The 25,082-nt window shown below is 36.0% G+C and overlaps 5 protein-coding genes across 5 annotated transcripts; 3 read left to right on the forward strand and 2 right to left on the reverse strand.

Moving 5' to 3' along the window:
• The first annotated feature begins 1,414 nt into the window (after positions 1-1,414).
• On the forward strand, positions 1,415-8,171 carry LOC125218595 (UDP-galactose/UDP-glucose transporter 5B-like). Its single transcript, XM_048120291.1, has 12 exons — positions 1,415-1,554; positions 1,653-1,804; positions 2,334-2,447; positions 2,715-2,807; positions 2,981-3,046; positions 3,850-3,948; positions 4,549-4,628; positions 5,883-5,995; positions 6,692-6,780; positions 7,334-7,420; positions 7,529-7,597; positions 7,686-8,171. Exons 2-12 carry the CDS (start codon positions 1,691-1,693, stop codon positions 7,797-7,799), a joined length of 1,038 nt encoding a protein of 345 aa, XP_047976248.1. The 5' UTR covers positions 1,415-1,554; positions 1,653-1,690; the 3' UTR covers positions 7,800-8,171.
• Positions 8,172-13,645: 5,474 nt separating this feature from the next.
• LOC125223724 ((-)-germacrene D synthase-like) lies at positions 13,646-16,103 on the forward strand. Its single transcript, XM_048126994.1, has 6 exons — positions 13,646-13,787; positions 13,982-14,258; positions 14,475-14,850; positions 14,938-15,160; positions 15,507-15,653; positions 15,822-16,103. The coding sequence occupies exons 1-6, from the start codon at positions 13,656-13,658 to the stop codon at positions 16,077-16,079; spliced, it is 1,413 nt and encodes a 470-aa protein (XP_047982951.1). The 5' UTR covers positions 13,646-13,655; the 3' UTR covers positions 16,080-16,103.
• Positions 16,104-16,784: 681 nt separating this feature from the next.
• Positions 16,785-17,120, reverse strand: LOC125221281. Its single transcript, XM_048123403.1, has one exon. It carries the CDS (start codon positions 17,118-17,120, stop codon positions 16,785-16,787), a length of 336 nt encoding a protein of 111 aa, XP_047979360.1.
• A 1,705-nt stretch (positions 17,121-18,825) lies between these two features.
• On the reverse strand, positions 18,826-19,749 carry LOC125221282 (chitinase 2-like). The gene has a single exon (XM_048123404.1). It carries the CDS (start codon positions 19,747-19,749, stop codon positions 18,826-18,828), a length of 924 nt encoding a protein of 307 aa, XP_047979361.1.
• Positions 19,750-21,328: 1,579 nt separating this feature from the next.
• On the forward strand, positions 21,329-24,830 carry LOC125221283 (putative respiratory burst oxidase homolog protein H). Its single transcript, XM_048123405.1, has 14 exons — positions 21,329-21,674; positions 21,750-21,912; positions 21,996-22,044; positions 22,123-22,236; positions 22,309-23,115; positions 23,193-23,285; positions 23,361-23,476; positions 23,549-23,651; positions 23,725-23,807; positions 23,873-24,020; positions 24,105-24,236; positions 24,312-24,440; positions 24,522-24,600; positions 24,693-24,830. The coding sequence occupies exons 1-14, from the start codon at positions 21,329-21,331 to the stop codon at positions 24,800-24,802; spliced, it is 2,472 nt and encodes an 823-aa protein (XP_047979362.1). The 3' UTR covers positions 24,803-24,830.
• Positions 24,831-25,082: the final 252 nt, after the last annotated feature.

The raw sequence follows: 25,082 nt of genomic DNA on the forward strand, positions 1-25,082 counted from the left end.
AATTTTGATAAGAGAGAAGTGGCATATGTAGACAACTTCATTTGATCTCTTTCGTCTACATCTCTCTTTGGACTTGTTCTTCTCAATACAAACAGAGCAATTGTGCTAAGTATCCCCAACAAATTGTGCCTCCCAATTAGCGACAGTGGTAATTGAATTGGATATTTCTATGCTTCTGTAGATCGACAGTTGGATACAGAGAATGTATATAGCATCTGAAAGACTGAAATTAAGAATTGAAGATGAGGAAAGAGTAGAATTAAGGAGAATGAATTTCATTGACAAAAAAAACTAAAAGGAATGGTTATATGGAATAGGCGTTCAAAGTGTAGCTCATTTAGAGCGATCGAATAGCAACTCTCTCTCTCTCTCTATCTATAAATAAATAAATTAAATATATTCTATATTTACGGCGCCATATACCATTTTTAGATGTATATTGTCATATTGACGTCAATATATACACGACATATACAAAATCCGAATACTCCCTTCGTCCTATAGAATTTGGTCATTTGGGTTTGATACGAGTTTTAATGTAGACTCCATTCGTCCGCGAATAGGAGTCCCATTTTCTATTTTAGTCCGTCCGCGAATAGGAGTCCCGATTCACTTTTACCATAAATGGTAATAGGGTCCCACCTTCCACAAACTCATTCCACTCACATTTCATTTAAAATCCATGCCGCCAAGAAATGAGACTCCTAATGATGGACGAATGGAGTAATTGGTAAAGTAAGAGAAGATGAGAAAAAGTAGTTGAAATGATGAGGCACATAAATGATAAAAGTAAAAGAGAATGAGAAAAAGATTAACATAAATGAATATAAATTATTTATATGAGACGGACAGAGAAGAAAATATGGCTTATTTCCATGCATGGAAAGGATATAATATGCCATAATTTTCTGACTTATACCAAAATTTTGGTATATCGCGGTATACCACGTTATATACAAATTCATACAGGTATTGGAAAAGAAAGTTACTGTATTATAATAAAAAATTCAATATTTTAAATATTTGTTTATTACAATAAGTCCAGTATATAGTATAGTACTAGTACTTAGGTATTTTCTCGCAATCCTAGTTGATATTTCAAAATTTCTCAAATACCAAGGGCCGATTATGTCCGACGTGAACACCAATACACTCAAAGCACACATAATGTATACGCACTAAAAGAATTTTTTTTTCACTCAATTATAAACGTTAGTTTACATTGGTGTTATACATTTTAAAGAATTATTCCCATCATTTGCACTCCATTTTCCAATATTTTGCGTAACATATACGGTTACTTTTTCCTAGGAAGTGACTCCTGTAGTAATTGTCATTTTAGGAAATAAAAAATAATTTTGATTTGTTTTAAAAGAAAAATGAGTGTGATACAGCAATAAAGAGTGCGAGGGAAAGAAACGTGATTCCGCCGGCGAAAACCCCTACATATTTTTAAGTAGTCGATCAAAACAAATTCCAGATCACTGCAAACTATTTTCTTGCGGTGGAACTGCGCCGCACCATCGCTTTATCGCCTAATTTGTCTTGCTACATGTATGTATTCTATTCTGCCAGAATAATGTGTAATTTCTGTGCAATTGATGATTTATTTATTTGGTGGAATAAGATGTTCCTCTGTGGTTTTTGTGTAGAGTGGTGGTGGCGGCGACGCGGATGATTGGATTTAGAGATGGCGGAGCCTCCATCGCAGCTCATTCAGAAATTGAAAGAGAACAAGCTATTCAAATTATCGTTCGCCGTGACTGGAATCATGTCCACTCTTCTTATCTATGGAGTATTACAGGTGCCAATTTATTTTCTTCTCTCTCTCTTTTTCAATCGTATTAATTGCGAGCGGATTGGATTTATCATTATCGAGTATACGAATTTGTTGATTGCCTCAGATACCTATGGCGAGGCAAACATGTTTTGGGATTGGGCGTTATAAAAACAAGATCTTACATAGTTATATGAAATTTTAGTCTTTATTTTATTTTATTTATTTTTGGATTGCTTAAGGTTTTAGTGAAGTTTTACTGAGATTCCAATTTGAAAAGCGTAGGTCCATTCTCAATTAAAAGCAATTTATTCTAGTATCAATATGCTTATTCAGTCAAGTATTTCTTAGTTTTTACTCATAACCCCACCTTCTGAATGCTAAGCAAAAAAAAGATATATTCTTTTTTGAATCTTTATGAAGTATGAGAATATATTTGAACATTAGAACTAGAGATGGTCTTGATGTAATTATGTTCAGTATGCCCATTTGTACCTCTTATATTGGATCAGAATCTTCATTTCTTAAGAAACTGACAGGAAATTGTTTGTTGCAGGAAAAGATTATGAGAGTCCCATATGGTCCAAACAAAGAATTTTTTAAGTATTCATTGTTTCTTGTCTTCTGCAACCGCATTTCAACCTCTGCTGTGTCAGCTGCAATTCTACTGGTAATTGTGATTGAATATTGAGTGGCTAGTTTTGTGTCGTATAACTGGAAACCATCTTTGAAAGTTCACTTCTATTTTGAAGCACATCATTGTAGATGGTTGTTATTTTAAAGTCTTGAAATGATTTGGTTTGACTTCATATTCTATTTGGCATTACATAATATGGTACTGCGGCATATGATGGAACTTGGCTTATTATTATCTAGATATGTTTTAATTCAGATCTCATATTTTGATGTTATTTTACCTGCTCCTTTGGCTCTTCAGGGAAGTAAAAAGGTCCTTGATCCTGTTGCTCCAATTTACAAGTATTGTGCTATATCGGTGTCTAATATACTCACTACGACTTGTCAGTATGAGGTGAGCTGTATTCTTTGGCTGGTTGAAAGGAACTCTCTTTGAACTTTACCCTGAGAGGAACTCTAGTAAAAATATTCAAATATCTATTCTGACCTTGCCGCACAGGAAATTTTTTGCTATGTTCAGTTGTAAGGAGAAGTGCTTAACATGAAAAGTTTTTTAATACATTTCAGGCCCTTAAATATGTCAGTTTTCCAGTCCAGACACTGGCAAAGTGTGCCAAAATGATACCTGTGATGGTGAGTTTGCCTAGTTTCTCATATAGGTTCTGTTTCAAAGCTTGAAACCCTTGAAATACTGATAGGGATGAAATCTACACAATACTTTTATGAGGTAACCCAAAAGATGAATTGGAATCTATTACAACTTCAATCCAAATGATAGTTTGCTCTGACTGAGTACCCTGAGAATTGATCATGCTTCAGGGCTTCAAATATTCTCTCTATCTGGACTACATTCATTAGAGCCAAAGTAGCTGTTATAGATACAAATTAAAAATATACATTCCGTGAATTTTGAACTGAAGACCATGTAGATCACCAGTATGTGCAACTCGTCATTTTTTAATCAGAACCTCCATGGTCTGCCCCATTTAAGTTAAACTCATTGATAGCCATGACATAACCTTTTGGATAGTGAATTTCGACTGATATCTTTTTGTAACATCTTCATGTCCATATGTTATTTGACCCCCATTAGAAATCTAATCTCTGGGCATATTTCTAAAAGTTCAATGATAAGTGACAACAGTTCCAAGAAAGTGGCGTTTACAATTTTAACTTAAACCAAATTCCATTGTGTCACTATTGCAGTTCATTTGTGGATTTTTGAAAATTGCTATTAAAACATGTTGCTTTTGATAACAAAGCACAGTTGACAGTCTGGAATGGGCTTGAACTTTTGTACCATGATTCATTACCTTAGGTGAAACTTAAAAGTCTAATTAGTCAATGCTAAAGCTTTAGCTAAATCTTTTGGATTTTTGTAGCTGCACGGCCTGCACCCCTCTCTACTGTCTCATAGTTATTCTCATTTGGTGCAGATTTGGGGCACTGCCATCATGCAAAAGAAGTACACTGGAAAAGATTATTTGTTTGCCATTTTAGTCACTATTGGATGCTCAATATTTATATTATTTCCGGTAAACATTCTAAAAAATTTCTTAAGAATGCTCACTATTATTCTGCATGTCAATTAACTCCCATACTGATTCCACAATAATAATACTCTTTATATGAGAAGAAATTATATACATTTTCCACATTCAAACTTCTGATGACATACCTTTTTATTCTAAATCAAGAACAATACATTGTACTGCATCCGTAATTCCATATTTATACTTAAAGAGCTGTGCTCAAACATTTTCTAGTCCAAAATTATTTTGTGCTTCAAGTGCTTGAGACTTTGAAATTATAATTCGTACTTCAGGTATCCTGGCTAAAAAGCGGTTGGAAAAGTAAATGAACAAAACATTTACTGTTATTTTGAAATCCTGGTAAAAATTAAACTTAGTTCAAGATCAGAGTAAGCAAAATATGGATAACATGGTTTTGAATTTTGATTTTGACTAAAAAATCTGAAATAATTGTGTCATGAAGAACCTGATAACATCTTAATATGGTGCTTCTCTTGTTTGGAAACTATGATGCTTAGCTTGAAAATATCACATGATTCATGTGCTTTATCTTGTTAATTAATGATGTACTACTTAATTGCAATTCAAATATTTCAAATGTAGGCCGCAGGTGATATTAGTCCATACAGTAGAGGAAGAGAAAGCACTGTTTGGGGTGTTTCTTTGATGATTGGTTATCTTGGGTAATGTCAAGTAACTCATTTTTTCATTATTTTATACTTGATCAATTGGTTTGATTCTGACAATATGCTTCATCTTACTTCATACTAATATGTAACCTTTTGAGGTTGACGTTTCACACACCTATTTTTTCTTTGATTTTTATCTAAGTTTTCTTAGAATCCAAATCTTATTTGGGCCATTGAAATAAGCGCCCAGAACAAAGTTATAACATATTTGGTTATATATTATGCAGTTAATTTTCAAAACAAGCAACTAAATAGAGTTGAAAACAACAGGTGACATTAATGATCCTGAAAAAGCAAATTGATTTTTACATGGCTGATCTTGAGTGCAAATACTGATAATTGTTTAGAGAAGATCGCATTTTGATAAATGACTAGAAATTTTGCTCCCCGTGCTAGTGGTACTGTCTTAACATTTGAAGTGAAAAGAAGTTTTAAGGAAATGCTTATTTGCTGTTTTAAAGTTTCATTCATATTCCTGTGTCCAGAGGACAGTTGAAGATTGAAATATTACCGCTCTTCTGTTTTCCTAACTTCTAAACTAAAGCTACTTCGGTCTTCACACATATCCCTTCATTGCTTACTTCTTTTCCATCGCTTTCTTTTGGGTGGGTGGGTTGGTCTTGTCATAAACTGCCACGACTTTTCTGACCATTTGCTGTTAAACTATATCAGCTTTGTTAAAGTGATAATTTACTTTATGAATTGAAAAAGAGTCTAATAAAGGGGAATTCGAAACACACTCTCTGTAGTATGCTTAGCTTTAGATTGTCTGGTCTGAAGGTTCTATTTTGAAATTGGTTATTAGGTGAAGCTCTTGGTCTACTCCCTTTGAGTGCACCGATTAGCTTTCTTCATTCTACTGAAATGCTAAATCATCCTCCACATAAGTTCTATTTATATTCCATATGTCTTTCTTTCTGGTTCCTCTCGTGAAAACACTTCACTGTAGTTGCATTTATCATGCTTGCATTGGGATTTCCTCCTGACCTATCTCGATCATTCTAGATATTTCAGCACTCTAGCTGTTTCCACTTTAAATCTATTTTGCTTTACTGTCCCACTCCGAGACATGACTTGTATTCTGGTTATAGAACTTGCAACCTATTAGCTGCCATGCTTCTGCATAAAAGAATGGACTTTAAATTTTATGTTTTTGGTCCAAGCATGTACTCTAATTGTTATTGTCTTTGTTAACAGGTGTGATGGCTTGGTCTAAGCATGAACTCTAATTATTGTCTTTGTTAACAGGTGTGATGGCTTCACTAGCACATTTCAGGACAAACTTTTTAAAGGCTATGATATGGACATACACAACCAGATATTTTACACGACTCTCTGTTCTTGCATGATAAGTTTCACTGGTAAGATACATCATTTATCACATATAGGTGGGCTATAGATTAAATTGTAATCAAATAACTTTTAAAAGAACTATTAGTGCTGTTGTTAAAGGTAGATCTTTGCTTTAATATCAGGGAAGATTCTTTTCACTTGCAATTTAGTACGTTTTGAACTCCAGAGTCCAGTCTTGGATAAGTATTATCATTTCTTCTTTATTGTTTTCAAAGTCGCTGAGTGGCAACTCCATCTGCTTATGTTTTTTATATGGTTATTTTTGAAACTGGAACAGATTATTATTTATATTACTAGCCATACAAACAATCAATGGAGAAGCTTGCCTATATAGTGAAAGTAATCAATAATGAAGGATTACTACGTCTGCTGGTTATTGCTATGCATAAGGGTTCTAGAAAGTTCTTTTTTTGCTAACTATGTTTGACTTGCTTCTCCCAACCATTTACTTATAAACCACCTGGTTTAGTTGCGGAATCATGAGCATCTTATACAGCTTCAGTAACTAAACATGAAGTAACACAGGATCGCATAGCTTGACTATTTCCTCTGATAATAGAATAGAACTGCATCTTTTGTTTCATTGGCAGATTTAGCGTTCTCCTTAAAAATTGATTCTTTGCATGTGTAATATTTACCTTTTAACAATGTTTAACTTTTAGGTGCCGATACTCATTAAATTGCGATGTTTGATTCTGATGTAGGTTTAATCTTACAAGGAAATCTTTTCTTGGCAATAGACTTTGTCTCTCGGCATAATGATTGTTTCATTGACATTATTATACTTTCAACTGTAAGTCATTGTATTTCTATCATTTTGTCACCCTGCCAATTCCTTTTGGGAAATTGGTCTCTAAAACCATGAACTTTGCCTAAAATTTGGTATTTCCCATGAACTTTGAAATTGGTATATAATATCACGAACTTTGCATTTTGTTTGGTATTTCCCGAACTCACTCAAATAAGATATTTTCATCAAAATCTTATTTAACATAGGCAACCGTGATATGTTTTATAATATTTGAAACCACTTTTTAAGTTCATAACATGTAGCATAAAAAGTCACGTTGAAAACCACGTTGATTTAATTGTGTCAAGTATGATAAAAAGCCTCGTAAGTTAGTCAAATATAGTAATAAACATGCCGTGGGAAATACCAAACAAAATGCAAAGTTTGTGATATTATATACCAATTTCAAAGTTCATGGGAAATACCAAATTTTAGGCAAAGTTCATGGTTTTAGAGACCAATTTCCCATTCCTTTTCGATTTCTTTCCCTCACATTTATCATCCCTTGAATCGTCTCTAAACTTTTCCACCTGACTTGAGCTTAAATGTATTGCAGGTGGCCACAATTAGCCAGTTCTTCATTTCGTACACCATCCGCAATTTTGGAGCTCTGACCTTTGCCACCATAATGACCACAAGACAGGTACATCAACTGTTAATATTATCCGTGGTTATGCCAAAGTGTACTCAAATTTATTACATTTCCAGTTGTTCGCTCTCGTAATTGAGCTGATATATATATTTAATACAGCTGGTCAGCATTCTACTATCTTGTGTGTGGTTTGCTCACCCACTCACCGCAGAACAATTGATTGGAGCAGTAAGCAGTTCTCCCGATCCTTATATCTACGTTCCTGTAAATTCTGAGTCTCGTTAACCTCTATTGGTTATTGATTTTCATCTGCCAGGTTATAGTGTTTGGTTCCATATACTCGAAAAGCTATTTTAGAAGTAAACCGAAGCCATTGCCCTCTGAAGAAGCAGAGAATAGAGCTGTTAGTCCACCAAGGAATAACGCATGAAATATTGGGTGCACAACTAGGGATGTAAGAAGATCTCCGACTAATTCTAACTTTCCGTGAAAAGGCGGGGCGACTGGCTGCTAACTCTAAAGCTTAGGCTTGGCTTGGAGTAATTTTCCCAGAATTCTCTCAAGTAACCCTGCATCTGATGTCTGATTATAGAATGAAGATAATTTTTTTGGCGGCTTTACTAAGATTTTGAAGTGTAGTTTTGTTTTACTAAGACCACAGGCTTAATCCCTTAGGCTAAGGTTTATTTGAAATATGCCAACGACCTGTTTCAATGCTAATTTCAATATACTTAGCAGAAATATTACACTTCACGGCAAAGATTTATAGTCGTAATGCAATACTATATGCTTTAGTGTATAATTTAAAAATCCCATTGTATTATCTGATGATTCAGCATCACGAATTCAGCGAAAATAACCTTTTTTTGTAGCTCATTGAGTTTCGTGCATGCAGCAAATTGGTAGACGAGTAATGAAAATTGAAGTAATCTCCGGTGGCGCCCTTTCCACTAGGACTTCCCATAAAAACTTTCTGCCACGTCATCACTAGCACTTCTTATTTTACTAGGACTTTCCACTGCATTAGGACTTCCCACTAGGACTTCCTACAATAAAATTAATTCACAATTAAAATTAAAATTTACGGAATTAAAATTCGACACAAATACGAATGGGGAAATGCGAATATTTCATTAAAAAGAAAACATACATCATTCGAAAGAAAAAATTACATAGTAGATAGAAAAAAAAGCACCCACATCAACGTCAACCCCTCCGCATCCAAACCTCTTCGATGATATCCTCCTGAAGTCGAATATGAGCATCTCTTTGCCGCATGTCGGCAAATGCGCGCAACCGCTCAACCTCTCCATGAGGTACCCCCATGTTCACATTCGCGCTGGCCACGTCGTGCCTTGGACCGGCACCCGTATCATCTTCGTTGGTCCACTGAGTCAGTTCGTCCCCTTCACTTTCGACAATCATGTTGTGCAAAATGATACACGCGTACATGATGTCGCCGATGTTGGGAATATACCATTGCCGTGCCGGACCCCTCACCATCCCCCATCGACTCTGGAGCACACCAAATGCGCGCTCAACATCCTTGCGCGCCGCCTCCTGACGGCTCTCAAAGTAGGACTTCTTTGATCCGACCGCATGCTTGATCGTCTTCACAAAAAGCCGGGCCAGGTTGGGTATATCCCATCCGCCAAATAGTATACCATATTGTGCTTTGGTTGTCCGTCGGCGACGAAACCGATGGCGGGACCAACGCCATTGCACCGATCGTTGAACAGGGCGACGAATGGAGGACGTTGAGGTCGTTGTTCGATCCGGCGACTCCAAAATAAGCATGCCATATCCACAGCCGGTAGTCAGCTACAGCTTCAAGGATCATCGTGGGATGCTTGGCTTTGAAGCGCGGAAGTGTGTATCCCCTTCTAGGCGACGGGGCGGTTCCTCCACTCCCAATGCAAACAATCTATGTTGCCCAACATCCCAGGAGAACCCGTGCACCGACCCGTGCATATTTATCAGCCGGCTGGCGGTCTTCGAAGGCTCGTATGCGCCGAAGATGCCGATCCCCGAATATCGATCTAACGCCCGCGCAAAAATTCAACTGGTGCAAACACTCACGGCTGAAGACTCGCCAATGTGGAGGTACTCGTCGAACATGTCGGGCGGACCTCCGTACGCCGGCTTGCTCCGATCAAGCGGCGGTGCACTACACGTATTGCCAGTGTGTCCAGGTTTTCCAGCCGCATCCTCCGCTGATCCTGAAAAACTCGTATCTTCTCTCTAACGCACCCACGATATGCATAAATGAGGAGGACGATGCATCCTAAAGCGTCATTTGGAATAAGGCATCCCCAAAACGCGCTGCGGAGCAAAGTAGTCCTCATACAACCGAATATGTGCAAGCAATGTGGTCCCGGGTACATGACGTCGGTGATGGATCGGGCGAGGTACGCCGCCGCTGCTGCCTGCTGCCGAGCAATCGATCAATCGCTCTTGCACAACGAGATCCAATTCATCATCACTATCACCATCACTATCACTAGCGCCTCCGCCACTACCACCCGCACGACTACTCGTCATTCTAGATAAAAAGAGATTTAGAGAGAGAAAAACATGTCAACACAAGTGGCGCGAATGAAATGAAGTTCACCGAGCCCTATTTATAGCAGTTTTTAAAAAAAAAAAAAAAAAAAAAAAAAACGCCGGACGTCCGGGACATGGGGGTGAGGGCGAGCCCATCCGACGGGCGTGGCGCCCTTCCCGTTCACTTACTGGCGGACGTCCGGTCGGACGTCGAACGTCCGCCATTGGAGACACTTTATCTATTATCGTAAACAATACTCTCTCCATCCATAAAAATATACTCTCTTTCCTTTTTAGTCCGTTCCACAACAATATGCGCTTTCTAATTTTGATTTTTTTTTCTAATAAGGCGGAATCCATTCTCCACTAACACTACTTTAATTACTTTTTATCTGTACACTCTTTTACGTTACCAATTTTACATTAAAACTTATGCCGAACCAAAATGCATATTCTTTGGAGACGGAGAGAATATTGAATTTGAAGAGATGCTAAGTTTTTACGAGGCTTTGAATTCTGAAGTAAAATGCTCCATTCGTCCCAATTAAGAGTCATATTTTGCCATCTCCATCCGTCCCAACTTAAGAGTCCTATTTTACTTGTACCATAAGTGGTAAGTAGCTCTCACATTCCACTAACTTATTCCACTCACATTTTATTATAAAGAGTGAACTACATAAATGGTACCTGATCTTTCACTTTGCATGTAAATGATACATGATCTTTAATTTATATCGCGTTTGGTACCTATAAATCACATTTTTGATACCTGATGCAATTTTATTCCCAAAATGCCCTCTAAACAAATACATTTTCTCATTTATGTCATAAAGGATATTTTAGGTATACATAAAACTAGAACCAAAAGTGATATTGTAATATCTTCTCTCATTCTCCTCACTCTTTATACTATTATTATTAATCAATATTAATATTCTTATTTTGATGTTATAAATTAATAATTAATTTATTTTTAATATTATTCAAATATAGATAGTTATAAGTATATTTAATTATTATAAAAATATTATTGTTATAATACTAAAAACTAGTAGTAATTAATAAATAATTATATAAATTATGAATCATATAATATTATGTAATAATAATTGTGAATTGTATTCATAATGATATGAAGAGTAGAATATTTTTAGTTAGGCGTTTCAATCTTAAAATGAGTATAAAGTAATTTAATAAAAAAAAATATTCAATTGATTTAATTATATTAAATAATTAATTTAATTAGACATTTTGTTCTTGGTTTATATTATGAATGCAATTGATGTATGTATAAAAAACTAAAAGGAAAGAATAGAAAGAAGATAAAAGAAAAAAAGAAAGAAGAAAAAATATAAACTAAGGAGAAAAAAAGAGAGAAGAAAGAAAGATAAAATACTAAAAAAAGAAGAAAATGAAGAAAAAAGAATGAAGAAGAAACTAAAAAAGAAATAAGAAAGGAAGAAAAAAGAATGAAGAAGAAACTAAAAAGAAATAAGAAAGGAGGAAAAAATAATCACATATTTGGTACTATTTAATTAAAATTTTCAAAAATATCCTCCATAACAAAAAATATCACATGCTTGGTACCTGAGGTTATTTTTGTCACAGGGTACCAAAAACGATATAAAATAAAGATCATGTACCATTTATGTGCGAAAGTGAAAGATCAGGTACCATTTATGTAGTTCATTCTATTATAAAAGTAATATATATCAGTAAAACCTATATTCCACTAACTTATTCAACTCACTTTTTTTTTACATTTCTCAAAATTCGTGTCATAACTAATTAGGAATCTTAAGTTGGGACGGAGGGAGTAAGTTTATACATCAAATTTTATCTCATATCTTCAAACAAACGATTGTCACTCTAAATGAATACAGTACTATTTAGTAACCAATTTTATCTAATGTATTTATTTTGTAACCTTTATAAAGTTAACCACGTGGAGTATAATAGAGGTAAGTGCTTAAATTAGGAAAATTCGGAACGATATTAAAATTGTTGGCAGGAATTGAAGATAACGATATTTGGTTACAAGAATACCTACTCTAATAAGCATAATATTTTTAATATAATAAAATTCTATTGTTACGTTATTATTATTATTTTATTATTATTATTATTATTATTATTATTATTATTATCATTATTATTATTCCTCCTGTTAACGAAAAATAGTCTGATTTTGTCATTTTAGAGTATCTACAAAAAATAGTCTCATTTCAAAAAAACAAACTTTCTCTTACATTTGATCTACTTTTACTTATCTCTCTTACTTTATCTCTTTCTCTATTCTACTTAATCTAATTTTTCTCTCTATTCTCTTTTACTATACCAATTTCTCAATAAACCCGTGTTGTCAACAAATGAGATTATTTTTTATGAACGATTGGATTATTATTATGATGATTATATATTTTGTTTTTGAATGCACATTTTAAAATTGTTTGGTCAGTTTAAAAATCCTAATTCTAACCTAGGATTTTACTACACGTTTTAAAATTATTTGGTCAATTTTAAAATTATTAATATTGTATTCAAATTTTATTTATTATTTAATACACATTATAACTTGTTTGGCCAATTTTAAAGTTATTGTTATCGTATTAAAATTATGTTGTTTTTTTAAAATAAACGTTTTAAAGATTTTTGGTCAATTTTAATACACGTTTTATAATCCTATCTCTAACTCTGGACTACGAGATTGAGTTGGATGGATTGGAATGGGTGATTGCTTTTTCATAGTCAAGAGGGCCCGTGACTGTGATCGTTTTCTTGAAGGTTCAAATGTCCCTCGGTAACATTATTCCCTCCGTCCACGAATAAGAGTCTCGTTCTTTTTCACACTTGTTTTATAAAAATGATAATAAATAGTTAAAGTGGACAAATGATAAAGTAAGAGAGAGAATAATATAGACAAGGACAAGTGCGAAAAAGTGAACGGGACTCTTATTTTATCATTTGTCCACTTTAACTATTTATATCATTTTTATAAAAAAAAATGCGAAAAAGTGAACGAGACTCTTATTTTATCATTTGTCCACTTTAACTATTTATTATCATTTTTATAAAAAAAATGCGAAAAAGTGAACGAGACTCTTATTCGTGGACGGAGGGAGTAACTTAGTCCAGTTTTCATTCATATTTATTATTTAGAATCATTCTACCATACAAGTAACAAGATTAATAAAAACAATGATATCACGTGTTCCGTGAACGTTGATCAATTAGCTAATTTCAGTTGTGACGCCTATCAATTTATCTTGTGTTAATTACATATCCTTAGACCTTAATAGTACTAATTAAGCGTCTAGTCAATAGCTAGCTACAAAGCAAAATTTAAAATTGGTGTGCTAAGTTTGACTATAGATGTGTTTGAAGGAGTCGTTTCACTCTCATATCTTGATCACCAATCCATTCTAATTTGTGAAAAACCAGATGCTTATAATTTATTGGCTGGAGGGATCTTGAACTATAGTAATGTGCCAAACGTGTGCCAACACCCAAGTTTCAAGTCGTATAATATTACTATTTAAGGGTAATATAATAATTAATAAGTAAGCTAACTAGAGTGTGGTTAGTATGCATTACTACCATTAATCATAATATAACTAGCTGGGGTCTGCTAAATTAAAACAGCGCGGAGAAATTGAAGAAAAAACTGGGCTGATTTGATCATCTATAAATACAAGAAAATATACACTAAACTTATTCAAGTATAGAGCTTTGTGAAAAACAAATGGCCAATATCTATGCATCCGCTGTTCCCATCTCCACAAATAATACAAATGTAGATGTTAGTCGTCGATCTGTAACATATGTTCCTAGCGTTTGGAAAGATCATTTTCTTGCATATACTAACCACGTTACGGTATACTATTATTTACTGATTTTGTTGTGTGCGTGAGTTAGCCTAGTGGTAAAGTGGTTGATGCTTGAGGCCAAAGGTTTAAGGCTCAAGTCTCCACCACGACGAGGCCTTTAAATTTACCCTTATTTGGCAATAAAAAACAAAACCAATACTCCAAAATTTGTAACTGCATGATATTAATGTTGTAACTGCAGGAAATCAGTGCCACAGACAAGGAAATGCTCGAAAAGCAAAAGGTAGAGGTGAAGAAGTTGCTAGCTCAAACCCCGGATGATTCAGCGCTCAAGATGGAGCTCATTAATGCAATCCAACGTCTAGGTGTTGCCTATCATTTTTCAGAAGAAATTGACGACTCATTAAGCAAAATTCACCAGAATTATGATACACAGAGTAGCAAAGACAAGGACAATATTGGAGTTCTTGCTCTTCGTTTTCGTCTGCTCAGACAGCATGGTTACCGCGTCTCATGCGGTGAGTTATAAACCCTAATCACTTTCAAATTTCAATTAAAAACTTAGGGTCTGTTTGCTAGGGTACGTAGATATCTAACTCTTCTATCTTCGAGTTATATGACCTCAAATGATTTAAAGTGTGCTCTTATCATGTTTTGTCTTATCTATATTTCCTACAAAACGGATCTTAAAGTTAAAATTGACACCATACTCTATATTTAATTACTGCGTGCAGACGTGTTCAACGGATTGGTAGACAAGGAAGGGAATCTGAAGGAGTCGTTGATAGACGACGTTGAAGGGATGCTAAGCTTGTACGAGGCTTCCAACTACGGAATAAACGGAGAAGATATTCTTGACAAAGCCTTAGATTTTACTTCTTCACATCTCCGGAATTCTCTACAAAAAATTATGAGCACTTCTCTATCGAATCGAGTGAAAGAAGCTCTGGAGATGCCGATTAGCAAGAGTCTGATCAGACTCGGGGCCAAGAAATTTATATCTATGTACCAACAAGATGAGTCGCACAATCAGACATTATTGAATTTTGCCAAATTAGACTTCAATATTGTGCAGAAAATACATCAGAGGGAGCTACACCACATTACAAGGTCACCACCACACCAACTCATGACATCATTGACATACTACCTTACTTAACTACTACTAACTTTTTATAAATTAAACAAAAGCTGCAGGTGGTGGGAGGATTTGGAGTTTGGAAAAAAACTACCATTTGCAAGGGATAGAGTGGCGGAGTGCTATTTTTGGATTGTGGGAGTCTATTTTGAGCCACAATACGACACTGCAAGAGTATTTATGACCAAAGTCATAGCTCTAACTTCCATCATTGATGACATCTATGATGTTTATGGAACGTTAGATGAACTCCGACTTTTCACCCACGCTATCCGAGGGTGGGTGTATACTTCCTCTAATTATTACTATATCCAATCATTTCTTTTTTCTAATATATATTGTAAAGATGGGTAGTGATAAAATGCAAACTTATATACTGTACAAACTCAAAACTCTTCAACACAACTTCAACACAGTTTCAATACAATATCAACAGTGTAAAATTTCAAGATTTTAATGTCAACATAATATCAACACAACATCGATCATTGGCTATAGCCGTTGAAATTCACATTTTTCTGTTGATGCTTTTTTATGATCTGTTGACATTTTTCAATGGTCGAGATCATAGTTTTGAAGTTTGTACAAAAGATTTAAAGTTTGCATTTGATCACATCCACTTGACCAGATGGGGACCTTAAATCTAGTACATGTTACGGAATTGCCGCCGTACATGAGGATATGTTACGAAGCTCTTCTAGGCATTTATTCGGAGATGGAAGATGAAATGGGAAAACGAGGCCAGTCATATCGCCTGCAATATGCGAGAAAAGAGGTATTAACTCGACTCATAAAGTGTTATGGACGCAATGTCCCGTTCAATTGAGAGTGCAACTGGTATGATGTTTATAGACCAATAACATGCTAGACTTTTGATAAGTTCTCCTTGTTTGGTTTGTAACACAAAGCTATATGTTACAAAATTAATAAATGAAATTGGCAGATGATAAAGCTAGCGGGGGTGTATATGGAAGAGGCGGAATGGTGTTATAGCAAGCATGTTCCGACAATGGACGAGTATATGAAATTTGCACTCGTATCGGGTGCTTACATGATGCTATCAACAACTTCTTTGGTTGGAATGGGAGACCCTATTACCCAAGATGATTTTGATTGGGTTACGAACGAGCCACTAATTGTACGAGCCGCCTCGGTTATTTGTAGATTAATGGACGACATGGTTGGACACGGGGTAAGCTAGGTTAAAAGATATAATAGAATGGAGTATATATATATAGGGGCGCACAATTGTATATACGCTAAATCACTTACACGTATCAAAGCAAATCTCAGCCCTTGGATTCTGAGATTGGATGGTTGTGATCATGTTACCCGAACTACATTGTTACAGACACTAAAAGCGTTACATTATTAACTAGGCTACATTATTAAACTGCATGTCTACATTATTAGACTAAAAAGCATGTTACATTATTAAGCTAAAGACTCACGTTATTGAGACTTCTAGCAAATCTACATTATTAGATGACACGTGGCATTAATCTAACGGTTACATCACAAGATCCAATGGCTGAGATTTGCTTTGATTTTTGACAGAATTTCACTTATGGACCTGATCACATCCCTACTTTAGTATCTTTAAACATATATCTTGATTGTTTTTTTGAGGTAATAACAAACTTGGTGTTTTTAGAACCAGATTGAAATCAAGGTAATTTTGACCGGTCCAATTCAAACATTCAGTAATTAAACGTTCGTATTTTCTATTGGGTAAATTTATTTCCATATCACATCAGACAACGCAAGATATATATCATCAATAAAAAATACTTTAAGAGCTGTCCGTAGCCACTATCTTGGTGCAACAGTAGATCGTATCAAAACAAGATCAAATTGGAAAATTGTATGAAAAATAATTAATCAAAGATAGACACACTAAAAAGAATTAGTTAGCAACATCAACGTCGGTGGTGCAAGACAAGAGGCGCCTGAAAATATAGGCCAAGGCGGAGCAGGTCGTAGACTTGGCCTTCTTCACATTCTTCTTTCTGGCTTTGTTACCTCTACCGAGACAATTAAACGACGCCGTGTCATGATTGTCTTCCTCTCGGGAAAGAGGGTAGCTTCTCAAATAGAGTTGTCTGCATGAAATACTGTCCAGCGCTCTACGGTGTCCGCTGCGAGATTTGGATTTGAAGGACCTAACGAAGTCCAAGTCGGATTCCGGCCATTTGTAGAGGTTCACGTAGCTGGCTCTCACCGGGACGCGGTCCTCGGCCATCATTGCTTTGGCTTAGGAGATTTTGATCGTTTATCTCATTTCAATTTTTGATTCTATGTGTATCCGTTAGCAAACAAACTAATCAATATACAGACCGATATTAGTACTTAATAGCACATGCGCGCACATTTATATAAGTTTATGGATTTGATTACGATAGTAAAGAAGAGGACTCCTGATTCTATTACGAAATATTTTATATTCTTGCGCGATTACGTACTTATTTTTTTTAATTTTAATTGCTTAAGGATGGTTGGAGTAGAATTTGTCACCTGTGTCGGGCTGACTCAACACAGACTAGCCCATGTCCGACTCACAATAAGTCTAATCTTATACGGAGGATAATTATATTTCTACTAATCTTAATATAATTTTAATTATGTTTATCCTAAAAAATTTATATTATTTTAAAATTTCTCCTTATAGAATTTTCTCAACATTAATTGCAATAAAATAAATGGATTGTGTCCGAACCTATATATAAAAGGAATTCTAGTCCAACCCAATTACTTCAGTGGTGGGCTTTAATTGGGCCGGGGCCCAAATTGTCACTGATAGGCCTAGACCGGGTAGGACAACTCCAAGATGAAGATGAAATTGAGAATTTGAATATTTGTGAGATATCAGTAGGCATTTATTTTGACATTTATGCTAATATTCATTGATAAATACACTTTGGATCTTTTATTTCTTTTTTCCTTTTTTTTTTTTTATCGTAATTCGTAAGTATGTAGAGAGTGAGAATTACTCTCCATGTTTCGCCTACACGCGACTATTAAATTCGTTACATTTTGAATTTAAAGGGCTTGCTCGTGATAAATTAAAATCTCCTGTTTCTAAGTTTCTAACATATTAGTAAATAAAAAGACGAAATGTGTGCTAAAAATGACAAATGACTCGAATAAAAAAAAGCAAGTAACAACAAGCATAATGATTCATAATGAACTTTCAAAATTGCATATTCGCGGCCACAAAGAAAAAAAAATACAATAAAAAAGTCCCTTGACTTTTACTTTGCACGTTTGAGATGCTTATGCACAATTCTTAGTATTATATTCCCCCTCCGTCTTTCATTATTTGTCATTAGTTTTTTTTTTCCGATCCGTCCTTCAATACTTGTCACATTTACTTTTTACTACTTTTAGTAATGTGTCACACACTTCACTAACTCATTCTCTTCACATTTTATTACTCCCTCCGTCCCGAATTAGAGTCACATTTTTTCCATTTCGGTCCGTCCCTAATTAAGAGTCCTATTTCAGTTTTACCATAAATAGTAAGTAGGTCTCACAATTCCACTAACTCACTTTACTCATATTTTATTATAAAACCAATATAAAAAAATGGGTCTCACATTCCACTAACTTTTTTCAACAACTTTTTTTTTACATTTCTTAAAACTTGTGTCCGGTCAAAGGTCATTTAATCGGGGACGGAGGGTATATAAAATTAATATATAAAAGTCATTCTACAAACTTTTTCAATCAACTTTCTATTACATTTTTCAAAACTCGTGTCTAGTAAAAATGTGACATTTAACGACGGATGGAGGGAGTATAGTATAACAGTTTCGGTACGATATAGATATAGTGTACACATGTTTCAATCTAGTAGTCATGGTATTCAACACACAATAGAACAAAACATTTCTTTATATTTACACTAGAGTATTACATATATACTTTGATTCACACACATGATATTACTAATGTGAAATGGCAAGAAGCGCCTGGGACTGTTTCTCATACTTGAATCCCAACCCCTTAGAATCATCAGCGCACCAAACAAAGATCCCATACAGCCTTCCCTCACTCTTGAGCTTGCTACACGCCGTGAAGAACCCCCCATCCGGCGCCAGCCCGCCGCTCCCATCGCTTATGAAGCTCGGCAGCACCTTCCCTCCCCCGTAGTTGCCGCTCTGCTCGTCGAAGTACCGCAAAAACTGCGCCACCGTCGTCCCCTCATCGTACGCGTAGAACTGAAAGTTCACGTAGTCAATCAGATCCCCATACCCCTTCCACAGCGCCATGTAGTGCCTCTGCACCTCCTCGTCGTCAAACGGCGCGATCGACGCGAACGAAACGACGCCATTCTTCTTCAGAGCCGTGATCAGCTGCCCCACGCAGCGCGCGAACGTGTCGGGCTCCGTTTTGAAGTGCTCGTAGTCGACGTCGATGCCGTCCAGATTGTACTCTTGTATGATCTGCGTCAGCGACGAGACGGCGTTCGATATCCATGTCTCCGGCGAGGAGGGGTCGAAGAAGGCGCTCTCGCCGTCGCCCACGCTGTCGCCGCCCAAGCTGAGGGCGACTTTGACGTTCGGGTGCTTGGCCTTGATGCCGGCCACCGCGCCCGGGCTCAGATTGTCGGTGTCCCAGAACACGTTGAACTTGCCGTTGGTCGGGGATGGCGAGGACGAGGCTGTTGTGTAGTCGATGGCGAACGAGAGGATGTAGTGGAACTCTACGCCCGAGTTTATAGGGACGTCGGAAAATGTCACTTGCTTGAATTCTGCTCCCAGATATTCTCGGAACAGATTTGAATTTTTGGGCCCTGATTTCGCGCATGACGCGATAATCAAGGCTTGGAAGACCAAGAGAGCGAGTGTTTGAAGTAAAGATGGCCCCATTTAATTTGATTAAGGTCGTAGAGACTAGATAGAGGAGTCTATTAATAACTTTGAAATGACTCGAGTTATGGTAATTTAGGACTTGAATGACTCTCTTATATAGTGATCAATCCTTGTGATTAGATGCGTGCCGTTTAGGTAGAATAGCTATGATATATTTGGATTTTAATAGGTAGAATATAAGCTAACTTTGAAGTCTACTGAGAAATCGTAAGTCAAATATATAAAAGGTTTCAATGAAATCGGATAAGACTTGACTACTTTGTTGTTTCAGCTCCCCTATACTCCGTATCGTTGCAACTGTCCACGCTTAAAACATTGCAAGAGTTGGAGATTGTTTCCATAAATTTGGAGTTATTTAATTTTAGTCGATTTTGCAATCACACAAGACTATTTTAAGCGAATGAAGTTAATCGTATCCAACTCATTTTAATCAGCTAGATTCAATTGACTTAAAATTTAATCGCTTTTAAGAAGTAACTGGATTTATAGCACAGTTTGCTGCAACTGATGCAAACCTTTAGCCTAAAAAATATGACCACAATATTGTTCCATGAATATAAGTCCAACATGTTGTAGCAAGTAATTAATCAGCAAGAGTTTAAGGTTTCGTTACTTGTCCGTGATCTCAAAATTGCCTCCACGTGATAAATTTGTGGAGTCCTCATAATTAGGCAAAGTTTCATTCTTATTACAAGATACATGTATTTAATTAAATATTGTAGTCACTACAGAAAATTTATTTTCTAGGGACACAAAAATTGAGACGCAATTACTAGCATTTGAAAAATATTTAAAATAATCATAATTTAAGACACAAAAGAAAGTGGTCTTAAGTTGAGGGAAATTGATGCTTTTATTTGTGTCCCTAATTTAGTTGAGACAATAACAATAAAGACATTTTATAAAACGTTAGTGGTTTTTCTTAGAAGATTAAAAACACAAATTAAACAGCGTTAAAAGTGTCCATATCCATTTTTTTTAATTTTTTTTTAGTGAGTATATGATATTTTATTTTATTGATACACATTTTTTTTTCTTCTAAAATTACCAGTTTGTAATTATGATACTTATTTTATCCTTAAGATTTGTGACTTTAATATACTTTGTCTGTTGTACTTTCTCTCTCCCTTCGTTTTTGTTGACTTCAAACTTAATTTTCATTTAGTTTCAATATATTTTATTTGATAGTCCTAATTATGAAATTTATTAAGTAGTATTAACTATTGAAAATTATTTTAACAAGCCTTTGTTTCGATCCTCGATTTTGTAATTTTGTTAGGTTGGACTTAGAGACTTTCTAAAGATTTACTGTATGATTCATCAATTTGATTTAGTGATTGTATCACTCCCTTATTCAAAATCAAACTCACTTTATTTGGGTGAAATCATGAAATTGAATTTTAGGAGTATCTATAGATAGTGAAAACCAGTGAATAACTAATTTAACTAACTTTCTATTTCCTCAAATATCGATTCTTCCCCTTTCTTCTCCCTTTCTCTCAAAATTCAACAACTTTTTTATACTTGTCATACTCACATTGCATCCTAGAATTACTGGATCTCACTTAATAATAGCATGGCAGAAGGGCAGGAAGTTGATTCTCAAAATTGGGTTCTTGAGAAAATACACATTGATAGCATGGCTGAAGTGAAAATGGAAGAAGATAGCAAAAAACAGTTTTCTTCGTCTCTCTCTTTCAATGAGAGATCCACCAGTTTGAGGCATAGGAAGCCGATCCCCGGCTCCGGCCCTGTGATTGAAAGGATGGAATCCGGTGCCAAGAAGGGCCTAATGAGCCTCCGGTTTCTTGACAGGGCCAAGACGGGGAAGGAAGAGGATGCCTGGAAGGACATTGAGAAGCGTTTCCACAACAATTCTGTCGATGGCATGCTGTTTAAAGAAAAGTTTGGGGCCTGCATTGGTATATTTTCCTTCAATTCTTCAAGATATAACTTTTTTTATGCAGCTTTGGATGTGACTATGTTTCTTGTGGAAGGGATGGGAGACAGCAAGGAATTCGCGGGGGAGCTGTACGAGGCATTGGCAAGGCGTAGAAACATTGACACTGAGAATGGGATAGACTTGCTACAACTGAGGAAATTTTGGGAAGACATGACAAATCAAGACTTGGATGCAAGGCTTCACATATTCTTTGACATGTAAACATAATTCTGTAGTTTGAGAATAGCTTGCCTATGTTTTTCGGGTTGTGATACCAGGACTTTATTTTTTACCTTTGCAGGTGTGACAAGAATGGTGATGGGAAGCTATCAGAGGATGAGGTTAAAGAGGTGAGTATCAAGTTTATTACAACAAATTTTTTGTTTTCATATATCGTCAACTCAATATGTATGTTCTGTCAAGTTAAGGTTCTAGTGATGAGTGCATCGGCAAACAAACTATCAAAGTTCAAGCAACAAGCCTCGACATATGCTGCGTTGATTATGGAAGAGCTAGATCCCGATAATAAAGGATATATTGAGGTACCACCACTTTGATCCCATGATCCTTTGATTTTATTGAAAATTGAACTCTCTTTGTATTGATTCATACAGATGTGGCAACTGGAAGCACTACTAAGAGGGATGGTTGGATCAGAAGAAACCCCGAGATCTGACAAGAAAGCAAACACACTGGCAAAAACCATGATCCCCAAAGAATACCGGACTCCAATCAGCCGATTCATGTCCAGGACTAAGGAGAAACTCTTCGAAAACTGGAAAAAGATATTGGTGATCATGCTATGGCAGGGCATAAATGTGTCCCTCTTCACTTCGAAGTTGAATCATTATCAGCGCGTACCTGCTTTCCAAGTGCTCGGTTTCTGCCTCTGCTTCGCCAAGGCTGCAGCTGAGACAGTCAAGTACAACATGGCCGTCATCCTCGTGCCCGTCTGCAGGAGAACTCTGACAAGACTACGAGAGACATTCCTGGGAAAATTCATCCCTTTTGATGAAAACATCAACTTCCACAAGATGGTTTCGGGGGAAGTTATGCTGGGATCCGTAGTTCATATAATAATGCACGTGAGCTGCAATTTTGTCAAGATATCAAGATGCCCTAAAGATCAGTTTGATACTATTTTTGGACCACTCTTCAATTACAAGCAGCCAACTTATATGGAATTGTTGTTGAGCATCGAGGGGATTACTGGAATTATAATGATAGTTTTGATGCTTTATGCATTCATATTGGCAGCTCACTCATTTAGAAGGAACATAGTTAAGCTGCCTGGGCCTTTTCATGCTTTGTCAGGGTTCAATGCCTTCTGGTATGCTCATCATCTTTTGGCTGTGGTTTACTTCCTCTTACTCATCCATGGCTGGTTCCTTTTTCTCACCCCGGAATGGTATAATAAGACGGTATGCCATGTTCGAATACACATTTCTTTTTCTTGTTTTTATAAATTCTCCATTGAAAATGTGGACTTATTTTACAGACATGGATGTATGTGTCAGTGCCAATGCTGATCTACACCACTGAGAGAATTCTCACACTGCATGACAGAAACTTCAAAGTTGACATCAATAAGGTAAGGTAACATAGCACCATATATCACTTGACACCAATAAAGTTGACATTATTTTGTCTTGTTTTGGAAGCTTAGGCTGTCATATATACTGGGAATGTATTAGCCCTTTACATGAGCAAGCCTCCGGGATTCAGATACAAGAGTGGGATGTACCTATTTGTCAAGTGTCCTGACATATCTAACTTTGAATGGTAATCTTACAATAACATTCTTGTTAACACTTGTGTCATGAGATTTTACACTCTATAGACTTTGCTTTACAGGCATCCATTCTCTATCACTTCTGCACCAGATGACGAGTATCTGAGTGTCCATGTACGCACATTGGGAGACTGGACAACGGAGCTCAAGAATCGCTTTGAAAAGGTTAATTTACATTTTCTTTATTGGACATACAACTAAAAGGCCTCTCTTGACTATAATCATTCATTCTACACAGGCTTGTGAACCTCAAGCCGAAAGACAAAGCAGGGGAGATCTAGTGAGAATGGAAACTAAAGCATACAGAGAAACTCCACAACCGTGAGAAATTCTTATCATATTTCAAACTACAACAAACCACAATTCTAATTCATCTCTTTCCACAGATTCCCAAAAATTGTCATTAAAGGGCCGTATGGCGCCCCAGCACAGGATTACAAGAAATACGACATCCTTCTGCTTGTTGGTTTAGGCATTGGGGCTACTCCATTTATCAGCATTATCAAGGACATAGTGAACAATGAATCACGCTCGGTAAAAACTACAATAAATTCAACCAATTTGTACACAAAATGGGATGAGGCTACACTAAACAGATTACATAACTTTATGAATCAGGTACCAGATGATGTGCCTGCGGATAATCATCATGGTCCAGAGAGAGCATATTTCTATTGGGTTACTAGGGAACAAGGGTCATTCGATTGGTTCAAAGGTGTTATGGATGACATTGCGGAATACGACCATCATGTGAGCTCAATGCATCAAACTCATCATGTTATAAAACAATTTTTTTTTCCTAAACAAGTTTGTTGTTTCTTCCAGCATATCGTAGAAATGCACAACTACCTAACCAGTATGTATGAGGAAGGAGACGCTCGATCAGCACTAATAGCAATGGTGCAGTCGCTGCAACATGCTAAGAATGGATTGGACGTCGTCTCAGATAGCAGGGTAAGCACATTCGCAACTATAACAACTCAAAACAAAAAGAAATGCATGTTATCTTGAATTTTGAGGTTGTTGTTGGAACAGATACGAACCCATTTTGCGCGGCCAAACTGGAGAAAAGTCTTCACTCATTTAGCAAGTGCACATCATTCTAGTAGGATAGGTAAATCCATGAATTCTTGACAATACTAGAAAACTCATTACAAAACACAAGCAACTCCAAAGCTGAAATTTTAAAAATTGCACATGTTGCAGGAGTGTTCTACTGTGGAAGTCCAATGCTAACGAAGACACTCAAGAGCCTCTGCCATGAATTTAGCTTAAATTCATCTACTCGATTCCATTTCCACAAGGAGAACTTTTAGAACTTTAAGCGATAGGTTGTAAAGATTTGGATAGCAGTTTTTACATGTTTATTACCATCCTCATCATTCAGTCTGTATAAAGCTCTTCATTTATACATCGTTGAATTTCATGATTTTCATTATGAAAAGTAGCCTGATCGATTAATGCATCTCATGTCCATCCCTCACTAAGGATGCATTCTCATTTCAAATCTTGAACATGCTCCAAACTTATATATTTTCATTATGCTGCTATTGATGGAGTGTCACTTGTTACCAAATCTATTTTTGCCCTGATCAA

The sequence above is a fragment of the Salvia hispanica genome, chromosome 4 (genome assembly GCF_023119035.1).
Source record: "Salvia hispanica cultivar TCC Black 2014 chromosome 4, UniMelb_Shisp_WGS_1.0, whole genome shotgun sequence".
Lineage (NCBI taxonomy): Eukaryota > Viridiplantae > Streptophyta > Magnoliopsida > Lamiales > Lamiaceae > Salvia > Salvia hispanica.